Source organism: Mytilus galloprovincialis, chromosome 9 (genome assembly GCF_965363235.1).
Source record: "Mytilus galloprovincialis chromosome 9, xbMytGall1.hap1.1, whole genome shotgun sequence".
Lineage (NCBI taxonomy): Eukaryota > Metazoa > Mollusca > Bivalvia > Mytilida > Mytilidae > Mytilus > Mytilus galloprovincialis.
Window position 1 is genome coordinate 81189149 of NC_134846.1, and position 18342 is coordinate 81207490.

At 31.6% G+C, this 18342-nt stretch overlaps 1 protein-coding gene across 2 annotated transcripts in view; it reads left to right on the top strand.

The window, feature by feature from the left end:
- Nucleotides 1–18342, top strand: part of LOC143046117 (meiosis-specific with OB domain-containing protein-like) — a 36815-nt gene continuing 18473 nt past the window's right edge. Inside the window, exons 1-3 of one of the 2 annotated variants that reach the window (XM_076219115.1) lie at nucleotides 1–225; nucleotides 2364–2421; nucleotides 13134–13265. In XM_076219115.1, the coding sequence (XP_076075230.1) occupies nucleotides 64–225; nucleotides 2364–2421; nucleotides 13134–13265 (352 nt within the window). In that variant the 5' untranslated portion in view covers nucleotides 1–63. Of the gene's footprint in view, nucleotides 226–1242; nucleotides 1339–2363; nucleotides 2422–13133; nucleotides 13266–18342 lie in introns of those variants that run through there. The other variant, XM_076219116.1, reaches the window with a different exon arrangement.

An 18342-nucleotide genomic window follows, 5' to 3' on the forward strand; every position in this document is an offset into this window, starting at 1 on the left:
CAAGTACTGCACGTGCACCTGTTCACTTGTATATTTCACAGCATAGCACTAGCAGACGACAAGATGGCATGGTCTGGACAGTTCTCAGATTTTGACAGTTTTACCCGTCAAAACGATAAACGAAATATTAATACATCAAATGCAAGAAGTATTAATGCAAATGATAACAAGGACAAAACAAACATGAAACTTGAGAATATAAATTTAGGATATTCAAGCATTGTTGTAAGATCACATTTTGTTTGTTTTCTAAGGGGACGACCATTTGATATACACCTTATCGCTATTTGTCCGCCATTGCTGGATATCACACAGGTTCCCGTAAAATTTTGATGTCATAAAACAAAATATCTGACGCCACAATGGAAAAGTGATTGTTGTATGCGTCAAAAGTTCAAGCGGTCGGGCGGAAGGGTTTTGATGCTGCTGAAGGCCCCAAGAAGCTATAGAACAAATGATGCTAAATCATGCTTTCTGGGTGTTAATCCCAGACCTTTTCTTAATCTGAAAATGGAAGTTCTGCTTTAATCATTTTTTGACAATATTTTGGTCTCAAAGCAAAATGTGTAGATTCAGTGTAAGAATTAAGTTTTTAGGGACAACATTAAAAGACCGAAATGTAGGATAAATCAAAAATGTAATTCTCATAGTTAAGTATGTGACTGCTGTTGGGTTATTTTAAACTCATGATTAAGTTAATAACAAAATTACTAAATTACAAAAGGAATGCAACACTAACAGAATACAGAATGAACAAAAGACAAATAAATAAGAAACATTGATCCTGAAAAAACAGGGGCCATGTCCAAGGAGAACAGAACAGAACTTGCTCTCAGTGAAAACAATTTGATATGAAGACATCAAACTACCACAGAACAAACCATTTATTTTTGTGATTATCAAGGCTGAGTTATTCATTTTTAAAATCCTCCTGCACTCCCTCCCCCCCCCCCCCCCCCCCCCAGAATATCAAATGGTCGTCCCCAAACTTTCTTCTTAATTTTCAATGTTGAAGCAAAGGTGTCACAGATAGAAACATAGGGACTCGGTTAAGCAAAGGTGTCAGAAACATAGGGAGGACTAGGTTAAAATATTTAAAATTTTGTTTATCAATGTTTTTCTATACTTTTTCATATTTCCTGTCTATTTGTGTTACAAATGTACATTATTAATGTTTTAACATTGTCATTGATATTTCTTTGTTTTCTATCAGTGTGCAGTTTACTATATTTGTATGCTGAAAAATCCTATTTTTCTATGAGGGGGGTCTCATTGAGAGGTTCCGATCCAGGATCCCGCTTACTGTTTTGTCAGATTCCTGTATCCCGCTTACACTATGTACGTAAGCAATTCTCATTTTTTTGTCATTTCCCAGGTCCCACAAGACCTCATTTCCCGTTTTAACGACACAAAAATTTGACTTTCACGTGTCACGCTTACTAAAAATTGTCAATCCCGCGTCACGCTTAGATCCCAATGAGACCCACTATGAGTGCAAAAAAATATGTTTGTATTGTTAATACTATGATGTTGTCAGCGTTGTCATCTGTATCTGCCTCTTAGTCTGAAGACACATTTGGTTTTCGGACAATAGCTTTAGTTAAAACTGAGACTACTGTAACATAGTAGTCTCAGGTTTAATATCACAAAAGGGGGGTTGGGTTTGATTTTGAGGGTTTTGGTATCAACAGTTTAGGAATAAGAGGCTAAAAACAAGCATTTTTGTAGTTTCCGGACAATAACTTGTGGGTAAGTGTTTGGATCTCTCTGAAATTGCTTATCACATTGGGAAGGCTGGGATTGAGTATGGGGATAATTGGCTTTAACATGCAGGAATTAGGGCCTAAAGCAAGCATTTATTTAGTTTCCAGACTATAACTTGTGTTTATGTAACAGTGGTTTATTGTGCAATACAGTTTTAATATCTTTGACCTCATTTATTTTGTGTCTGAAACATTTTATGTAAAAAAAAAATTATCACAATCAAAATTCAGACAGTATGAAGCTTGAATATTATGTCATGACATACCCAAACTGTTCAGAGTTAGACTGATCTAAGATTACTCAATTTACTGAAAAATAGAATAAAATAAATTATGTTTCCCCTGACCAAAATATCAATATGTATTCCATGTACTCTGTCACATCCAGGGGATTTAGTGTAAATTTTGAATAGTCTGAGAGAAAAAAAGGCATGTGCAATGTAAAAAGATATGTATTGACGGTGTCTAAGGACCGAAATGATTCATCACAGTATAGGAATACATGTTTAGTTAAGTTTAATTTATTGAAAACAATATCAATGTAAATACAAAAATAAACAATAATTCAAGATATTATTACAGTGCTATCTTTTTTTTCAGAATGTAGTTGGACTTATATTATCAAGAGAAGATGAAAGATCTGTTCAAAGTCGAAAAAGTATGATGTCAGATTTTAGTTGTTACATGTACTACATGTACATTTTTACATTACATAGTATTGTTTTATGCCATTTATCTAGTAGTTTTATCTTTCCTGAAAGAAATATATATCTGTTAACATGGTTAATTAAGTTTTTTAATGGAAAAAAACTTCATCATGATCTTTGTCAGAAAAAGGATTTTTATGCATTTATTGCTGCATTATGCGTGCACCTTAGTTTTTTGTTCTACCCAATAAATGCTGAAATACTTGCCATTGTTGTTATCTAGCTAGCTGACTATTATGTTATATACAACTAAATTGAACACTTTTTTCATATGACTTTTAATTCTTGATTTCAAAAAATATAACCAGAAAAACCTTAAATGATTGTTGAATCACCCAAAAGTTTTGAAGCTCATAGGAAGAAGTAGGAATCCTTATGTAGTTTATTATCGCCTGTGATATTGGCTAAGATGTCAAATATTTAATCGCTGAATATCTCTTAAGACAAGTAGTTTAGATTTCCCAAATGGCAAAAGTCGTAGTAATATTGTTTATTGTCGATACGTATTGAATAGTAGTCTATTAATAAGTTATTAGTTATTAATAAATGTTAGTTGGCCGGTGTCATATGGTATTTTGAACCCCCTAAAAAGTGAACCCGGGGTCAAAATACCATGCGGTAAAATGACCCCGGGGTCATTATACCGCATGGTATTTTGACCCCGGGGTCATTTTTCACATATGGTATTTTGAACCCCCCTGCGGTATATTGAACCCCCCTGTTTTTGATAAATAGTATTGCAGATAATCTAATTTACAATTTATTGGCTATCATTTTTTTTAATTTGTGGTTTTAAGTAGGGGGTTCAATATACCGCAGGGGGGTCAAAATACCATGGCTAAGCAAAATTTTCAAAATATCTTTTCCAGCATGTTTAACACATACAAACCACTTATTGGAGTATTATAACTATGTTAAGGAGTTAGAATAGCTTGAATTTTTGAAATTCAAGGTCTATAGTAGGGGGTTCAATATACCGCAGGGGGGTCAAAATACCATGGCTAAGTAAAATTTTCAAAATATCTTTTCCAGTTTATTAAATACATACAAACTACTTATAAGAGTATTATAACTATGTTAAAGAGTTAGAATAGCTTGAATTTTTGAAATTCAAAGTCTATAGTAGGGGGGTCAAAATACCATGGCTAAGTAAAATTTTCAAAATATCTTTTTCAGTATATTAAATACATACAAACTACTTATTGGAGTATTATAACTATGTTAAAGAGTTAGAATAGCTTGAATTTTTGAAATTCAAGGTCTATAGTAGGGGGTTCAATATACCGCAGGGGGGTCAAAATACCATGGCTAAGTAAAATTTTCAAAATATCTTTTCCAGTTTATTAAATACATACAAACTACTTATTGGAGTATTATAACTATGTTAAAGAGTTAGAATAGCTTGAATTTTTGAAATTCAAAGTCTATAGTAGGGGGTTCAATATACCGCAGGGGGGTCAAAATACCATGGCTAAGTAAAATTTTCAAAATATCTTTTTCAGTATATTAAATACATACAAACTACTTATTGGAGTATTATAACTATGTTAAAGAGTTAGAATAGCTTGAATTTTTGAAATTCAAGGTCTATAGTAGGGGGTTCAATATACCGCAGGGGGGTCAAAATACCATGGCTAAGTAAAATTTTCAAAATATCTTTTCCAGTTTATTAAATACATACAAACTACTTATTGGAGTATTATAACTATGTTAAAGAGTTAGAATAGCTTGAATTTTTGAAATTCAAAGTCTATAGTAGGGGGTTCAATATACCGCAGGGGGGTCAAAATACCATGGCTAAGTAAAATTTTCAAAATATGTTTTCCAGTTTATTAAATACATACAAACTACTTATTGAAGTATTATAACTATGTTAAGGAGTTAGAATAGCTTGAATTTTTGAAATTCAAGGTCTATAGTAGGGGGTTCAATATACCGCAGGGGGGTCAAAATACCATGGCTAAGTAAAATTTTCAAAATATCTTTTTCAGTATATTAAATACATACAAACTACTTATTGGAGTATTATAACTATGTTAAAGAGTTAGAATAGCTTGAATTTTTGAAATTCAAGGTCTATAGTAGGGGTTCAATATACCGCAGGGGGGTCAAAATACCATGGCTAAGTAAAATTTTCAAAATATCTTTTCCAGTATATTAAATACATACAAACTACTTATTAGAGTATTATAACTATGTTAAGGAGTTAGAATAGCTTGAATTTTTGAAATTCAAGGTCTATAGTAGGGGTTCAATATACCGCAGGGGGGGCAAAATACCATGGCTAAGTAAAATTTTCAAAATATCTTTTCCAGTTTATTAAATACATACAAACTACTTATTGGAGTATTATAACTATGTTAAAGAGTTAGAATAGCTTGAATTTTTGAAATTCAAAGTCTATAGTAGGGGGTTCAATATACCGCAGGGGGGTCAAAATACCATGGCTAAGTAAAATTTTCAAAATATCTTTTTCAGTATATTAAATACATACAAACTACTTATTGGAGTATTATAACTATGTTAAAGAGTTAAAATAGCTTGAATTTTTGAAATTCAAAGTCTATAGTAGGGGGTTCAATATACCGCAGGGGGGTCAAAATACCATGGCTAAGTAAAATTTTCAAAATATCTTTTTCAGTATATTAAATACATACAAACTACTTATTGGAGTATTATAACTATGTTAAAGAGTTAGAATAGCTTGAATTTTTGAAATTCAAAGTCTATAGTAGGGGGTTCAATATACCGCAGGGGGGTCAAAATACCATGGCTAAGTAAAATTTTCAAAATATCTTTTTCAGTATATTAAATACATACAAACTACTTATTGGAGTATTATAACTATGTTAAAGAGTTAGAATAGCTTGAATTTTTGAAATTCAAAGTCTATAGTAGGGGGTTCAATATACCGCAGGGGGGTCAAAATACCATGGCTAAGTAAAATTTTCAAAATATCTTTTTCAGTATATTAAATTCATACAAACTACTTACTGAAGTATTGTAACTTTGTTAAGGAGTTAGAATAGCTTGAATTTTTGAAATTCAAGGTCTATAGTAGGGGGTTCAATATACCGCAGGGGGGTCAAAATACCATGGCTAAGTAAAATTTTCAAAATATCTTTTCCAGTTTATTAAATACATACAAACTACTTATTGAAGTATTATAACTATGTTAAGGAGTTGGAATAGCTTGAATTTTTGAAATTCAAGGTCTATAGTAGGGGGTTCAATATACCGCAGGGGGGTCAAAATACCATGGCTAAGTAAAATTTTCAAAATATCTTTTCCAGTTTATTAAATACATACAAACTACTTATTGGAGTATTATAACTATGTTAAAGAGTTAGAATAGCTTGAATTTTTGAAATTCAAGGTCTATAGTAGGGGGTTCAATATACTGCAGGGGGGTCAAAATACCATGGCTAAGTAAAATTTTCAAAATATGTTTTCCAGTTTATTAAATACATACAAACTACTTATTGAAGTATTATAACTATGTTAAGGAGTTAGAATAGCTTGAATTTTTGAAATTCAAGGTCTATAGTAGGGGGTTCAATATAACGCAGGGGGGTCAAAATACCATGGCTAAGTAAAATTTTCAAAATATCTTTTTCAGTATATTAAATACATACAAACTACTTACTGAAGTATTATAACTATGTTAAGGAGTTAGAATAGCTTGAATTTTTGAAATTCAAGGTCTATAGTAGGGGGTTCAATATACCGCAGGGGGGTCAAAATACCATGGCTAAGTAAAATTTTCAAAATATCTTTTTCAGTATATTAAATACATACAAACTACTTACTGGAGTATTATAACTATGTTAAAGAGTTAGAATAGCTTGAATTTTTGAAATTCAAGGTCTATAGTAGGGGGTTCAATATACCGCAGGGGGGTCAAAATACCATGGCTAAGTAAAATTTTCAAAATATCTTTTCCAGTTTATTAAATACATACAAACTACTTATTGGAGTATTATAACTATGTTAAAGAGTTAGAATAGCTTGAATTTTTGAAATTCAAGGTCTATAGTAGGGGGTTCAATATACCGCAGGGGGGTCAAAATACCATGGCTAAGTAAAATTTTAAAAATATCTTTTCTAGTATATTAAATACATACAAACTACTTATTGAAGTATTATTACAATGTTAAAAGTTAGAATTGCTAGAATTTAAAAAAATTTAAGGTCTATTATATAGTAGGGGTTTCAATATACCATGGTAGGGGGGTCAAAATACCATGGCAAAGTAAAATGTTCAAAACATCTTTTCCATCATGTTCAATACATACAAACTACTTATTGGAGTATTATTACTATGTTAAGGAGTTAAAATAGCTTGAATTTTTTAAATTCAAGGTCTATAGTAGGGGGTTCAAGTTACCACAGGGGGGTCAAAATACCATGGCGAAGTATGTATTAAACTTGTTGGAAAAGATATTTGAAAATCTTACTTTGCCATGGTATTTTGACCCCCTGCAGTATATTAAACCCGTTACTCTAGACCTTTAATTTAAAAAATTCTGGCAATTCTAACTTTTTTTATGTAGTTAGAATACACCAATAAGCAGTTTGTATGTATTCAACTTGCTGGAAAAGTTATTTTGATAATTTTACTTTGCCATGGTATTTGGACCCCCCTCCGGTATATTGAACCCCCTACTCTAAGCCTTTAATTTCAGAAATTCTGGCAATTTGAACTTTTTTATGTAGTTAGAATACACCAATAAGTAGTTTGTATGTATTTAATAAACTGGAAAAGATATTTTGAAAATTTAACTTTGCCATGGTATTTTGACCCCCCTGCGGTATATTGAACCCCCTACTCTTGGCCTGTAATTTCAGAAATTCTGGTAATTTGAACTCTTTTATGTAGTTAGAATACACCAATAAGTAGTTTGTATGTATTACACTTGCTGGAAAAGATATTTTGAAAATTTTACTTTGCCATGGTATTTTGACCCCCTGCGGTATATTGAACCCCCTACTCTAGGCCTTTAATTTCAGAAATTCTGGCAATTTGAACTCTTTTATGTAGTTAGAATACACCAATAAGTAGTTTGTATGTATTAAACTTGCTGAAAAAGATATTTTGAAAATTTTACTTTGCCATGGTATTTTTTACCCCTTGCGGTATATTGAACCCCCTACTCCAGGCCTTTAATTTCAGAAATTCTGGCAATTTGAACTCTTTTATGTAGTTAGAATACACCAATAAGTAGATGTATTTATTAAACTTGCTGGAAAAGATATTTTGAAATTTTACTTAGCCATGGTATTTTGACCCCCTGCGATATATTGAACCCCTTACTATAGACAATTCAAAAAAATCTGGCAATTTTAACTCTTATATGTAGTTAATATACACACACTAGTAGTTTGTATGTATTAACTTTGATGGAAAAGATATTTTGAAAATTTTGACCCCCCTGCGGTATATTGAACCCCTTACTCTAGACCTTTAATTTAAAAAGTTCTGGCATTTCTAACTTTTTTATGTAGTTAGAATACACAAATAAGCAGTTTGTATGTATTAAACTTGCTGGAAAAGTTATTTTGAAAATTTTACTTTGCCATGGTATTTTAACCCCCCTGCGGTTTATTGAACCCCCTACTCTAGGCCTTAAATTTCAGAAATTCTGGCAATTCGAACTCTTTTATGTAGTTAGAATACACCAATAAGTAGTTTGTATGTATTTAACTTGCTGGAAAAGATATTTTGAAATTTTACTTTGCCATAGTATTTTGACCCCCTGCGATATATTGAACCCCTTACTCTACACAATTCAAAAAATTCTGGCAATTTTAACTCTTATATGTAGTTAATATACACCAACAAGTAGTTTGTATGTATTAAACTTGATGGAAAATATTTTGAAAATTTTACTTTGCCATGGTCCATGGTATTTTGACTCCCCTGCGGTATATTGAACCCCTTACTCTAGACCTTTAATTAAAAAAATTCTGGCAATTCTAACTTTTTTATATAGTAATAATACACAAATAAGCAGTTTGTATGTATTAAACTTGCTGGAAAAGTTATTTTGAAAATTTTACTTTGCCATGGTATTTTGACCCCCCTGCAGTATATTGAACCCCCTACTCTAGGCCTTAAATTTCAGAAATTCTGGCAATTCGAACTCTTTTATGTAGTTAGAATACACCAATAAGTAGTTTGTATGTATTTAACTTGCTGGAAAAGATATTTTGAAATTTTACTTTGCCATAGTATTTTGACCCCCTGCGATATATTGAACCCCTTACTCTACACAATTCAAAAAATTCTGGCAATTTTAACTCTTATATGTAGTTAATATACACCAACAAGTAGTTTGTATGTATTAAACTTGATGGAAGATATTTTGAAAATTTTACTTTGCCATGGTCCATGGTATTTTGACTCCCCTGCGGTATATTGAACCCCTTACTCTAGACCTTTAATTAAAAAAATTCTGGCAATTCTAACTTTTTTATATAGTAATAATACACAAATAAGCAGTTTGTATGTATTAAACTTGCTGGAAAAGTTATTTTGAAAATTTTACTTTGCCATGGTATTTTGACCCCCCTGCAGTATATTGAACCCCCTACTCTAGGCCTTTAATTTCAGAAATTCTGGCAATTCTAACTCTTTTATGTATTTAAAATACACCAATAAGTAGTTTGTATGTATTAAACTTGTTGGAAAAGATATTTTTAAAATTTTACTTTGCCATGGTATTTTGACCCCCCTGCAGTATATTGTACCCCCTACTCTAGACCTTTAATTTCCAAAAATCTGGCAATTCTTACTCTTTTAGGTAGTAAGAATACACCAATAAGTAGTTTGTATGTATTTAACTTGCTGGAAAAGATATTTTGAAAATTTAACTTTGCCATGGTATTTTGACCCCCTGCGATATATTGAACCCCTTACTCTAGACAATTCAAAAAATTCTGGCAATTTTAACTCTTATATGTAGTTAATATACACCAACAAGTAGTTTGTATGTAATAAACTTGATGGAAAAGATATTTTGAAAATTTTACTTTGCCATGGTATTTTGACCCCCCTGCGGTATATTGAACCCCTTACTCTAGACCTTTAATTAAAAAAATTCTGGCAATTCTAACTTTTTTATATAGTTAGAATACACAAATAAGCAGTTTGTATGTATTAAACTTGCTGGAAAAGTTATTTTGAAAATTTTACTTTGCCATGGTATTTTGACCCCCCTGCAGTATATTGAACCCCCTACTCCAGGCCTTTAATTTCAGAAATTCTGGCAATTCAAACTCTTTTATGTAGTTAGAATACACCAATAAGTAGTTTGTATGTATTTAACTTGCTGGAAAAGATATTTTGAAATTTTACTTTGCCATAGTATTTTGACCCCCTGCGATATATTGAACCCCTTACTCTACACAATTCAAAAAATTCTGGCAATTTTAACTCTTATATGTAGTTAATATACACCAACAAGTAGTTTGTATGTATTAAACTTGATGGAAAATATTTTGAAAATTTTACTTTGCCATGGTCCATGGTATTTTGACTCCCCTGCGGTATATTGAACCCCTTACTCTAGACCTTTAATTAAAAAAATTCTGGCAATTCTAACTTTTTTATATAGTAATAATACACAAATAAGCAGTTTGTATGTATTAAACTTGCTGGAAAAGTTATTTTGAAAATTTTACTTTGCCATGGTATTTTGACCCCCCTGCAGTATATTGAACCCCCTACTCTAGGCCTTAAATTTCAGAAATTCTGGCAATTCGAACTCTTTTATGTAGTTAGAATACACCAATAAGTAGTTTGTATGTATTTAACTTGCTGGAAAAGATATTTTGAAATTTTACTTTGCCATAGTATTTTGACCCCCTGCGATATATTGAACCCCTTACTCTACACAATTCAAAAAATTCTGGCAATTTTAACTCTTATATGTAGTTAATATACACCAACAAGTAGTTTGTATGTATTAAACTTGATGGAAGATATTTTGAAAATTTTACTTTGCCATGGTCCATGGTATTTTGACTCCCCTGCGGTATATTGAACCCCTTACTCTAGACCTTTAATTAAAAAAATTCTGGCAATTCTAACTTTTTTATATAGTAATAATACACAAATAAGCAGTTTGTATGTATTAAACTTGCTGGAAAAGTTATTTTGAAAATTTTACTTTGCCATGGTATTTTGACCCCCCTGCAGTATATTGAACCCCCTACTCTAGGCCTTTAATTTCAGAAATTCTGGCAATTCTAACTCTTTTATGTATTTAAAATACACCAATAAGTAGTTTGTATGTATTAAACTTGTTGGAAAAGATATTTTTAAAATTTTACTTTGCCATGGTATTTTGACCCCCCTGCAGTATATTGTACCCCCTACTCTAGACCTTTAATTTCCAAAAATCTGGCAATTCTTACTCTTTTAGGTAGTAAGAATACACCAATAAGTAGTTTGTATGTATTTAACTTGCTGGAAAAGATATTTTGAAAATTTAACTTTGCCATGGTATTTTGACCCCCTGCGATATATTGAACCCCTTACTCTAGACAATTCAAAAAATTCTGGCAATTTTAACTCTTATATGTAGTTAATATACACCAACAAGTAGTTTGTATGTAATAAACTTGATGGAAAAGATATTTTGAAAATTTTACTTTGCCATGGTATTTTGACCCCCCTGCGGTATATTGAACCCCTTACTATAGACCTTTAATTAAAAAAATTCTGGCAATTCTAACTTTTTTATATAGTTAGAATACACAAATAAGCAGTTTGTATGTATTAAACTTGCTGGAAAAGTTATTTTGAAAATTTTACTTTGCCATGGTATTTTGACCCCCCTGCAGTATATTGAACCCCCTACTCCAGGCCTTTAATTTCAGAAATTCTGGCAATTCAAACTCTTTTATGTAGTTAGAATACACAAATAAGTAGTTTGTATGTATTTAACTTGCTGGAAAAGATATTTTGAAAATTTTACTTTTGCCATGGTATTTTGACCCCCCTGCGGTATACTGAACCCCCTACTCTAGGCCTTTAATTTCCAAAAATCTGGCAATTCTAACTGTTTTATGTAGTTAGAATTCACCAATAAGTAGTTTGTATGTATTTAACTTGCTGGAAAAGATATTTTTAAAATTTTACTTTGCCATGGTATTTTGACCCCCTCCCCCTTTTTTTACCATGGAAAATCAAAACTGCCCTTATATATATATATATACATATGTTATAATTACAAATAATTAAAGCATTCAAGCTACATATGGTCTAGTTATAATGTGTCAATAAGTATTTTGAATGACATTTTGTTGGTAAAGACTTCAGAGCACTTATACCAAGCAAAGATATTTCTTTTAAATAAGCATGGAAAATGTACCTCCCCTTCTTGTATGAATGATTTTTTAATCTATGATAAGCTTTAGAATAATGTAAAATGTTCTAATATTCATCTAGGATGAAAAAAACAAGGGGGTTCAATTTACCATGGGGGTTCAATTTTCCATACAGGGGGGGTTCAATTTACCATGGGGGGGTTCAATTTACCATAGCGGTATTTTGACCCCGGGGTCAATTTACCATGGGGTTCAAAATACCATATGACACCGGCGACAATTTCAAATAAGAAGAGAAAAATTTACGTACCTTTGAAGTGAAATTTGGAGGGTTCTGATGATTGAAAGGTTATTATTGTTCATCATGATATTCCTTTTATTTGAGATGCGTGTTAACAAATTGTATACATGTATTTAGAATTGAATTTCATTCTTTTAAATTACTCCGTTTTCACATCTAAAATGACCTTTTCAAGTGAGTAATGCACCAACATACAACGTTTGAGGGGGGATAGGACCTTTATCAGGACTACGGGATCGGGTGTTTTTAAGCTCGGCATTTCAGGATTAACCCTTTCGGGATCCAGGAATTCTTTTTTCGAATTTCGGGATTTCGATTTATTTTAATTCAGGACCTCAGGATTTCGTGTTTTTAAGCTCGGGATTTCGGGATCAGGACCCCTCCTACCCCATCTCATGTTTACACTTGTTATTATTAAAAAATAAAAAATAAAATCGACATTGATGGGATGTTTTAAGAAATGGGGACAACTTGTTCCAGAGACAAGTCGGACCGTTTGAGAAGACAACACGGACCGTCTGTCAGATTTACGTAGGGTTACATAATACGTTAGACTAACATGTGTAGCGGAGCCATCAATCTTTCATTGGTGCATTGGGGTCTATTTGGGGATATTTTAAGGGGTCTAAAGAAGGGAGGGTTTACTGTAGAACCCAATGTGTTTTTTTTTGTTTTTTTTTTTATTAAATTTTCAAATGACTGTTATTTGAAAACAGTGAGTGATAGACACACGTGGTCTTCAGTAATGGGACAATATAACAAATCAAATGAAAAATAGGGGGAGTCCCTGAAGTCAACCCCCCTTCCCCATGTTTGAGAACTTGGACACAGTATTAGTATAAGCAATGTGCCTTATGTCTTTAATTCTGGAACAGCCCTTAGCTTCATCTACCTTCAGCCAACAATAATTTGTAACTCACCTGAAACAGAATGAAAATGAATATTTTTTCTAAAGTATGCATAAATTTTTAAAGCCTTTAGATCTATTCTATATTTATCTTTGTTAGTTTTTGCTTTATTGTGTTTCAGATTCATCCACAGAACGTTTTGTCTTCAACTTTACTTTGAGAGATTCTCCACTGTTTTATGTAAATGTAACATTTTGGGGAAAGGAGCAGAATATAAAGGATCTAACAGATAGATTTCACATTGGAGATGTTGGTAAGTTTTACAATCATGTTCTACATCAAGGGTCCGGAAACGGTCATATTTGCCAGTCATGTCCTAAACTGAAACTATAATGTCCTAAACTTTTAATTGGGATTTAGGTCAAATTTTATTTTTCAACCGTAATAATTTCGGTCATTTCGTTGAGATCGACTTTCAAAATCGCCATTTTGAACATATTTTTGTTTTGTTATCGACTTCCTGTAATTAAACTGCCACTTCATTAAAGTGTTATAATCCTGAGGGCCCTCCTAATAACTATATTAATGCCTCGGGGAGCTATTGGCTAATGATTGCTAATCTCTTTACCTGTGTTTTTAATTCACACCTGGCAATTAATCACAAGCTCCAAACTATTATTATAAAGAAATAAAAATTCCATACCAACTGGCTTCATTATTTAATTACTCAACAGGTCAGACAATTGTCAATTATGATTTAAAATTAAATTAAAACTTGGTTTAATTTCATAGAAAAAAATATTTTTTTACTTCTAACACACGTGCTTTGTTTACTATGTAATACGCATGTTTGAAATTCTCTTCCACAGATTTAGACAATTAATTGTAAATATAAAATAATTTCATCCTAAATAAAGCTAGTGCAACTATTTTAATTAATATTCTTACACTATTAAAGGTAAAATATTAAAAAGCCGATGATTTCCTGTGATTTGGATAAACAAAACTAATCCCGGAAATGAGTCCGGAATTGTTCGTTTTAGTATTGTCGCAGTACATCCGGTTTGAATTTTGACTTCAGAATCAAAGGAAACGTAAGCAATAACTGAGAATATTATCGTTTTGAGTCATTAAAATCATTTTATTTATAAACTGTTGCCTTCCCTTAATTGCTCTTGAACGATTTTTGGAAAATGGTAGGACAAATCATGAAGTAAATGCGATGCAACAGTGAAACAAGTTTGTTGATGCTACGAACATGACGATCGAGTATGAGCATACTCATAATGAGTCCCATGCAGTAATGTGATTTTGACAATCATTTTTTGAAAAGGGGCATCAACTTTTAAGTTGTATGAAAATGACCGAAATTAGGTGAAAAAATTTCCGGATCCTTGTTCTACATCCAAACCTTTCTAAATTTACCATTGTAAGCTTTGTCTTAACATTAATTTATAATGCACCCACATTCAGTTTGTAATTTGCTGATCATGAATGAAAGAAGAATACATTTTTCTTTATATGTCTGTTCATCCCAATTTGTATATTGTGGATTCATTATTACTCGTTGGATACCAATTTTCGTGGATTTCATGGGTACAGGTAATTCTCTATAGGCTTGTATGCAGATCTCAGCAAAACAGGAAATTAGATATCCAGGAACATACAAATTTATCCACGAAAATTGGTACCCACGAAAATAAATGAGTCTACAGAACATTCAATTATTGCTGGAATTTATTTTATATATATGATATATAATTAGGCACACCTCTGACTAAATTGTATAGAATTAATATGCATGACCCAATTTTTAATATATCAGTTGTATTATATATACATTAGATTTCAGGGTACAGTAGAAAAACATTAAGTGATGCATCTAGGATATACATTGTATATTGATGTTTATTAAGAGCCAGTCTGTGATAAAACCATGCAAAATGGTCCAAATCCAAAATATTCCAATCAGACTGATATTTTGTATTTTAGATACCTTATATGTAATAACTATTTGTGCAAAATATTTTGAAAAAATATTCAGCCATTATTTGTGTATGCCGAACATTCGATAATTGTCTATTTCTGTACTGAAAAATGGCCATTTCAAGCCTATTTTAGGGTATTTTGACCTGATTTTTTTTTGTTTTATAGAAAAAATACAGCTTAATGACAACAAATATCTTAACTAACAACTTAAAATGAAAGGAAATTATGATAATTCAAAAAGTTGTGAGATTTCTCAATACCCCTACTAACAGGTTGAAATTGCATGGTTTTGAAAAAGTGCCGATTCAGCAAAATTTGTATATTTTTAAAGGCTTGAATCTTGTAAGATCATGTTTTATTTTCAATAAAATGTAATATTTCATGAAGCTTATATATTTATCTACAAAATGCAAGAAAATGGTGCTCGGCAAATGATACTTTCTTACGAGAAAATAATAATTAAAGATAGGCATGATGGCCATTTTGCCTATTTTTTGATTTTTTGATCTGTTTCATTAGAAACTTTTTAAAAGTATGTAATAGTCAAAATATAAGAAAAATAATGACTGAACTAATGTTTACTGGTTATATTAATTGAATAAACAAAGTTTAACTTAGTTTAAATTATAAAATATACTAAAGGAGTAAACCTGGGAAAACCGCTTTTTTGCATTTTTTGCCCCTAAATTGAGCATTTTTACCATATGTTTAATATCTTAACTTATTCAAGAGTAAATTACTTTAGTAACTTAAAATGGGCTGTTTTATTTACAATACTATGCACACTCATCAGGTAATATCATCATGAGTTCTTCACAATTTTAGCATTATATAATAGTCTAGTTTTTAGACGCTTTTTTGTCTAAATTCAAAGTGGCCACAATTGAGTTCAGTCTTAAATTTTTAAAACATGTTGTATTTGATAATGATTCATAAAACTGTTTAACATATAAGAGATAGAGACTCAACATGAATGCAACCCCTTGCAATTTAGACAAAAATACTATCATAAAAGTACTAAAAATTCTAAGCACGTCTCCTTCAGATGAAATCGGGGTATTTTCTTTTCTAAAATAGTATGAAAATGCAGACAAAATTGTACAAACTGCGCAGCCTTGTACATCCATGTTATCTATTTCCAGAAAAGAGGAAGATTTAATAGTTTTGTGAATTTCACAGAATTGTGCCTCTTACCTAGAAAAGTGCTATATTTTGTATATTGTGATAAAGCTTTATGTCCAATATAAAGAGACTACTCCTAGTAGTTCCTGATAAAACTGGAACTGAAATTTTGTGACCCTGACATGAACCAGTTCGTTATCCCTATGTCAATTCTGGGAGAACAGTGGACATAACAGTAATGTTAAGTTTCCTCCTGGAATGTAATCTCTAGCAATTTGAGGCTTGGGAATAAGACATGTAAAATACAGATGGCCTATTACTACCAGCTGAGACAAACACAAATATTTCAAATTGCAATAAAATTTATTTCATAACCACATGAATAACCAGATACTCCGCAGGGTGCAGCTTTATACGACCGCAGAGGTCGAACCCTGAACAATTGGGGCAAAGTATGGACACAACATTTAAGCTTGATATAGCTCTGAATTTGGATTGTGATTAAATAGTTGACACAACAGAATGAGTGTGGTCTAAGAACTTAAACTTAAAACTTAAAAAAATTTAATTTGACATTTACCTATTGTGGTCCAATATCCAAAATCTAAATACATGGTTAGATTCAGCATATCATAGAACCCCAAGAATTCAATTTTTGATGCAATCAAATAATGTTCAATTTTAGACCCCATTAGACTTCAATGTGGACCAATTTGATAACCGGGCACAAATATTGAAAAAATCTAAATACATGGTTAGATTCAGCATATTGAAGAACCCCATTTATTCAATTTTGTTGAAATCAAACAAAGTTTAATTTTGGACCCCGATTTGGACCAACTTGAAAACTGGGCCCATAATAAAAAATCTTAGTACATTTTTAGATTCAGCATTATCAAAGAACCCCAAGAATTTTTGTTAAAATCAAAATAAGTCCTTTGGACCTTAATGTAAACCAATTTGAAAACAGGACCAAAAATTAAGAATCTAAATTCACTATTAGATTTGGCATATCAAAGAACCCCATGCAATAACTCATTTTTTGATGAAATGAAACAGTTTAATTTTGGACCCTTTTTGGCCCCTAATTCCTAAACTGTTGGGACCAAAACTCCCAAAATCAATCCCAACATTTCTTTTATGGTCATAAACCTTGTCTTTAAATTTCAGAGATTTCTACTTACTTATACTAAAGTTATAGTGCGAAAACCAAATATCTTTGGATGACGACGACGATGTCAACGGCAACGTCATACCAATATACGACCAAAATTTTTCATTTTTTGCGGTTGTTTAAAAACAAATATACACAGATAAATGGTTAAACTGTTGAGCAGACATACAATTACCCGACCACGTCCACTTGTATTTTTGTCTATCTGATGAGTTAAGCCTTTTTCAACTGATTTTTATAATTCGTTCTTATGTTTTACTGTTATACCACTGTCCTAGGTTAGGGGAGGGTTGGGATCCCCCGCTAACATGTTTAACCCCGCTACATTATTTATGTATGTGCCTGTCCCAAGTCAGGAGCCTGTAATTCAGTGGTAATCGTTTGTTTATGTGTAACATATTTGTTTTTCATTCATTTTTTATATACATAAGGCCTTTAGTTTTCTCATTTGAATTGTTTTACATTGTCTTATAGGGGCCTTTTATAGCTGACTATGCGGTATGGGCTTTGCTCATTGTTTAAGGCCGTACGGTGACCTTTAGTTGTTAATGTCTGTGTCATTTTGGTCTCTTGTGGACAGTTGTCAGTCTCATTGGCAATCATACCACATCTTCTTTTTTATATTGTCATTAAAATGGTAAAACTTTACTGTTTATATACATGTAATATTATGGTGGTCTACCGTAAAGAAAAACGTGCAAAATGGTATAAATACAAGTTTTTAGTCATGAATGAACATGATGAAGGTATTAGCAAAAAAAGTAAAAGTTTGATAGATCTGAAAAAATTTAACGTAATAAAGTCATCAATATCTATTTTAACTAAATATTAAACAATTTTGCAGCATCATAATTTTTTTGGATAAAAACAAGCATTCTGTGAGTAATACATGACAATACATAGTCCCCAACCCGTTACAAATTCATTGTAATGGAACAAAATTTTAACTTGATCTATAATTTGTCATGGTGTAAACTACATAAAAATATCGAGACAAAATCTTCAAGCAAAACAAAAACAAACTTGTTGAATTCTGACTATCTAAGTGAATTTCCTATGTCCAAAGACCACAACTCTGCACACAAATATCAGACTGGAACAAAAC